General features: G+C 45.6%; 1 protein-coding gene across 1 annotated transcript in view; it reads left to right on the top strand.

Moving 5' to 3' along the window:
- Nucleotides 1-5,649, top strand: part of FKBP4 (FK506 binding protein 4) — a gene marked incomplete at its 5' end in the record, with an annotated part of 10,444 nt that extends 4,795 nt beyond the window's left edge. Inside the window, 2 exons of the mRNA XM_019515860.1 lie at nucleotides 561-800; nucleotides 4,967-5,649. Coding sequence (XP_019371405.1) covers nucleotides 561-800; nucleotides 4,967-5,077 — 351 coding nt within the window. The remainder of the gene's footprint in view (nucleotides 1-560; nucleotides 801-4,966) is intronic.
- Nucleotides 5,650-6,058: the final 409 nt, after the last annotated feature.

Genomic DNA, 6,058 nt, shown 5'->3' with positions numbered 1-6,058 from the left:
GATGTGCACAGTGGCAGGAGCCACCTGCCCCCCATGCACCTCCTGAACAAGCTGCTCGTGGCTGTCCTGTGCCCTGCCCTGGCTGCAGCTCCTGCCCCAGCCCCATTCCCTCCCTGTGACCCCCCACGCCTCTTCCTTCTCCCTAACAGACTTACTAGCCAGACGCTGCTCCCCAGGCTACCGATAGGCAATCAGATTGGTATCGGCCAATATGGCTCATTAATAATCGGCCATTGGTATTAACACAAAAAAACCTTGATATCCACGCACCCCTAATTAAATGTGTTCTTTGCAAACAGGGAAACTTTTTCAGAGAGTTTTAAGTGACTTCCCAAAGTTCGTATGGAAAGTTTCTTTTAGAGCCAGGACTAGAATCAACAGCTTCTGACTCCCTCTCTGATGTCTTGCTACAATCTGCTCCCTTCCTTTTCCTTCTGAAGAAATTCCTGGAACTACGTGCTCCCTAAAATCTGAAAGATCATCCCATTAAAATTTTCTGCTGATTGTCTGGATTTATTTCCTGGAATCAAATTCTTGCTTGTTTCATTGTTCTCATCCAGGCACTTGAGTTGGATAGCAGCAATGAGAAAGGTCTCTTTCGGCGTGGGGAAGCCCATCTGGCTGTCAATGACTTTGAATTGGCCCGAGCAGATTTCCAGAAGGTGATACAACTCTACCCAAGCAACAAAGCAGCCAAAGTGCAGCTAGTAACCTGTCAGCAGAAGATCCGGGAGCAGCATGAAAAAGAGAAAAAGATGTATGCCAACATGTTCCAGAGGCTTGCTGACAAGGACTCTAAGGTAACTGGTAGCACTATGCCAAACTGGGAGAGTGGAATGAGTGCATAGTGGGTTACAGCAGATATGTCCTGCAAGCAGATCTGCCACATGGAGCTGTGTCATCTAGCCCATGGGGCTCCTTGAGGGGCCAAAAACTAGGGGCCCAGCACCAAAATTCACCATATTCGTGTTGGGGATGCCAGCCCTCTGTTGGCATGGGGGAAAACAATGGCTGAATTAACTGCTGCAGCTCCCCGAGTCTGCTTATCCCAAGTCCACCATTCGGTTGAAGTCCAGCCCGTAAGAAGCCCTGGGGAGGCTGGATGAGATTGATACCCCTGAATAGATGCAACAGGAATCATGGTGTTTTGCAAGTCCACATTACTACCTCAGTGGATGCTAGGTACACCCCTTTGGTATCAGGTTTACTCTCTTGGAAAAAGGATCCCCCCCCTGCACTGACAGCTGTGTAGGATGCAAATGTTTCTTTTACAAGTTTTCATCATTCAGAGGGAAGTTGGGATAGGAATGTGGGCATACTGGTAGGCTGTTGCATGAAATGATTAAGCACAGACATAGCCTTATTTAAAACAAACTGCAAGAGAAGAAATGCAGTCAGCCATCAGAGTGCCTGTGGCTAAAATTCAGGAGATTCCTAGCTAACAACATTTATGTGTGTATGTGTACCCTGAAAGCCCTCATGCTTCATGCCAACAGAGTAAAGGGCAAAGCACAACAGACACCTTTGGCAGACGTTATGCTAAAGAAGCAATTAACTGGTCGGTCATGTCTTAAAATGTATCATGGCCACACATTCAAGCAATTAATGGCACAAAAAATGAAACCAGCCACAAAATCATTACACAAAAAATGTGTAATAATTTATGGCCGGTTTCAGCACAACCTTACAATGACAGTGTGGCTGGATGGACTGCACCAGGATTTGGATCAGGATCCCAGGCTCCCTCTGTCCTGGTAGGAAGGGTGCGGTTGTGGTCTGATCCCCAATCTAAAAATTGTGCCTTCCCCCATGCACATATAGAATGGTAGGAGGAGCAGTTGTTGGGATCACAGATGAGAAATCCCCCACCATTAACTGGATGTCCACAGAATCACAGAAAAATAGGGCTGGAAGGGACCTCAGCTTGTCAAAGTCCAACTCGGGGCAGGACACACTACATCTCATTTTTTCTCAACTGACTTAAGGAAGAAGTTTTGTATTGAGCCGTCCATTCAGAGTTTTAAACTTGTTTTTCTGTGGAAAGTTGTTAAATGGCTTTTCTAATAAGTTAGTGTTGGTACAGATTTTAACAGACCTTAACTTGGTAAACAGCTTGGTCTACTGGCAACCTGTCAATTTTTTTCTTCTGGAAGTCTGGATCTAGTATGTCCTCTAGGTTTCTGCCCACCTGGTGACAGGCTACACCAGCTGACCATGCCACTATAGCCTAAGGAAATCTCTTACTCCAGGAAAATTTTTTCTTTCCCCTTTTGAGCCTGCAAAGGAAGGGAAGCTTGGTTACACATTTACCTTCAGAGTATGTCTACCCAGCATTGGACCAGAATTCCAGGGGCCCTGGCCATGTCTTCCAGTAGCCAGTATGTGAGCACAGCCTGTCTACTTTGCAGAACACCTGCATTTACATCAGCCAGAATGGACAAGAAAACGAGTTTGGCTGAGATGAAGGGTGAAAAAGAGTTCTTCCAGAAGATATTTTCTCTTTCACTGCCTTCATGTGAGGCTTTGCAGCCCCAAACAGTGTCAGACAAACTCTGGTGTCAGAAACCGCACACAAAAGCATTAGGAAGTTGTGCTTACAGTACTGTCAGAAACTCCCATGTCCTGATTCCATGAGCTCCTTTGTTCTTTGGCACTGACTTCTCTGAAAGCCCCTCTATACAGTCTGGAGGACCAACCTGCAACAATATAGAGATACAAAAAGGTTTTCCGGGCACTTGAAATTGCAGCAGCCCACATGCAGAAAAAATGTTGCAATGTACTCTACCTGGACAGCTAGCTAGCAAGGAAAAAAACCCGTCATTGAGTCCCAGATATCATCTGATCTGTACTCAATTTATGCCAGAACATACACTTGAAAGTAAATGCTGAGTTTACCCCATTTCAGAGATTTATTCAGCAGAGCATTTCTGGAGTCCATGATGGCTATTGCTTGTTTATCTCTGGACAGGTTCTAAAACAACATTTGATCCTGGAACTGGAATTCAGTCTAGTACCAGAGAAAGAACATGTCTTCCCCCTGCCAGGTCTCGCGCATCTCTGGGCACAGCACACCACACTGTATTTCAGCACACACAGACACTTTTCAGTTCATGATGAGAGTACAAAAATTATATCTTTTGGGAAATCTCTTCAGGCTAGGGTTATCATGGGCAAACCAGTTTGTGACAAACAAAAGGAAGTATCTGATCATCTGCGCTAGGGAAGGCCAGAGCCAAGGTCTTGGTCTAACGCCTCTCCCATGAAGCTGGTGTCTTGCTGTACTTTATAATCTCTACAGGGCATGCTACAAGACCAGCTAAAGCCAACCAAAGCATATTAGTAGCTCTGATGTGGCCAGGATAATTTTGATTACTAGATGATCTGTCAGGTCTGTCTTCCTAGCAGCCAAGGGCCACATTGTTGAGGGTCATGGCTGTGGACTTTCCTGGCAGTACAGGTGGTGTAGCAACACACTGCTCCCTGAGGCAGAGGTAGGGAGAGGGAGCCTGGAGTCCCTGGCTGTAGCAACAGCTGGCACAACTGGGAAAGTGGTGACTGGGGGAGACCAGGGACTGCAAATTAAGCCCCAATCCCAGGCTCCCTCTGCACTAGCAAGAAGCAGGCTCCTGCAGTTCAGAGCCTCATACATCCCAGTTGAGGGACTCCCAGCCACAGAAGAGCCCCACACACCCCTGGAGCTGGAAGATCCTTGCTGTGGTGATCTCCTTGCTCTGTGGGTACAGGAAGGTTCTCCACAGGTTTCCCATGCCCCTAGAGCATAGGGATTGCCCCTGCCACGATCCCTAGGGTTGAGAGGTTTTTCACGAGGCATGGTGTTCCCCTGCGGCTGGGAACCCCATTACTTCACAGGGCTCCCAGGTGCAGGGGAGACCCTGCTACATGTGGAAATTAAAGCTTGATAACAACTAACTGTAAAGTTAGTACACATTTTCAAGGTCTATTGTTATAGCTGGTTGTACCTTTTTATTGTGTGATACCTATTTTGCACACATAGCTGGTGGTCTCCAGGTAATTGCACAACCTGTAAAATGTAGATTGGGCCTCAGAGCACAAGCACCAATAGCAGCTTTATTGGAAACATCCATCTTAGGCATCTATGAAATAACCAGGAGTTTTGCTTACAGTCACAAGCAGTACATGCAAGATGTAAGGGAATCTCTGAGGAGTCCAGATCAGATGCCAAATCCAGTAAAACTGCCTCAGTTACTGTTCCCTAGACATGGCCTGGTCCCACATACACTTTGGAGTGCCTTATGCAGAACGTACATATGAACACTCATTTGAAGGAGAATGAGGTATTGTACAGCTTGGAGTAATAGGATTTCTTGAGCTGTGACGTCCGATCGTCATTCCAAAATAGTTCATCTTCTCTGCACCCTGCCTTGGCAGTGACCCTGAGTGCATATAAACATTAGAGGGTGTTGGTTGTAGCCATGTAGGTCTAAGGACATAAGCAGACATGGTTCTTTGGGCAAAGGCGATATCTTTTATTACACCCAACTACATAATTGGAAAATTTGTTCTTTGTGCACTCTGGGGCACAAACACTCTTCTTCAGGCATAGGGAGAATCTGTTGGAGTCTGCTATAAACATTAGGGGTATTTATGGCAAAATTACTCAGTTCAGCACCTGAACCACATCATCATTACTAACAGCAGAATAACGAATTACCTGTAGGGTACCTGGACCATGCATGTTACAACTCCAGGTACCCTACAGGTAAATTACTTGTTGGCCAGGCAGCCGTAAGCTCCTCCTCATTTCCTAGCTGCCTGACAACGCAGCAAGGAATCAAGACATTGGGATTCAAGTTCTTGGAAATCTTAGCTGACTTTTAGGAAGCCCCAGATACAACAGGTAAAAGCACCAAATTAATGTTTGTAGAAGCAACTTGGTACTTGGAAAGGGGTAAATGTTTAAACTCTTTAAATTTCTCCCTTGTAGTCAGAAGCTGACACTCTCCAGACAAGTGGCAGCCATACCACAGATGCAGACATGAAAGACCAAGAACAGAATGGAGTTGAAGATAAATCAGAAGTTGACACAGAGGCATAAAAACAAACCTGGTTCCATTAGTTTTGTAAACTGAAGAATTTCCAGTGAATTAGACCTTTATTTTTCTATCTGGTTGGACAGCGGCTTCAGGGGAGCAGAGGCTGGGGCCACAGTGCCATGGTCGGTTACAGCTGTGCGTGTCTGTGGAGGAAGCTCGGTGGCTGCACGCATCTGGTATACTCTTAGGGACTTTATTTATTCATTCTGGCTCAGTTATTGTTGGAGGTTCTGTCCAGATTCCTTCCGTTTTGTTTAATTTCATTCTGCCATTGGTGTGTCTCTTTGTCCTCCATCCTATTCCAGCTCATTCTGATCCCAGGTTTTGCTTCCTAAACAGTTTCCTTGATTTTTACGTACTCCCCAGGCGTCCTCACATGAGACTTCAGAACAAATTGCTGCACCCAATTCTTCCGCCTCAGCCTTGCCCCTTGCTGTTTCCTCTGTTAAGCAGAGACCCCTCCCCCATGAGTAAGTGTTGTAACCTTCCTTGTATGCCTGTTCTTTGCACATTGCTGAAGGTGAAGACTGTGAAGTCAAAGCTTGAATAATAAAGCTCCAGATAAACTCCAAAAGGAATAATCCGTGTGTTTAAGCAGGAAGAAAATTTAATTCTTGCACTTTCCTGTAGGGATTTAGAGCTTCATGTTTATGCAGCTGCCAGTGTTATCTTAATGGCTGCTGGCTACACTGTTCCCTGCATTCACTGCTATAAAAAATTGCCTTTTCTCCTGCCCACCTTCTAGTTACCAGGTAAAAACTGAATTTGCTTATAATGCAAATTGTACACAACAGCTGGATGTCCAGTTGCAGCCATGCTGTAGGAGCAAAGAAAAGATCTGGCCAGTCCACACAAGGAGGGTAAAAAGTCTAAATAGACTTCCTTCATCCAGACACAAAGAAGATCTTCATTGGGAAGGAATTTAGGAAGACTCCTGTTCTTCCATGGGGAGAAACATAACAGGATGAAGCGAAATGGCATAC

The sequence above is a fragment of the Gavialis gangeticus genome, unplaced genomic scaffold (assembly GCF_001723915.1).
Source record: "Gavialis gangeticus isolate Ggan-Ray unplaced genomic scaffold, GavGan_comp1, whole genome shotgun sequence".
NCBI lineage: Eukaryota > Metazoa > Chordata > Crocodylia > Gavialidae > Gavialis > Gavialis gangeticus.
Note: the sequence above shows the minus strand (reverse complement) of the source record. Positions and strands in the feature narration are given on the sequence as shown.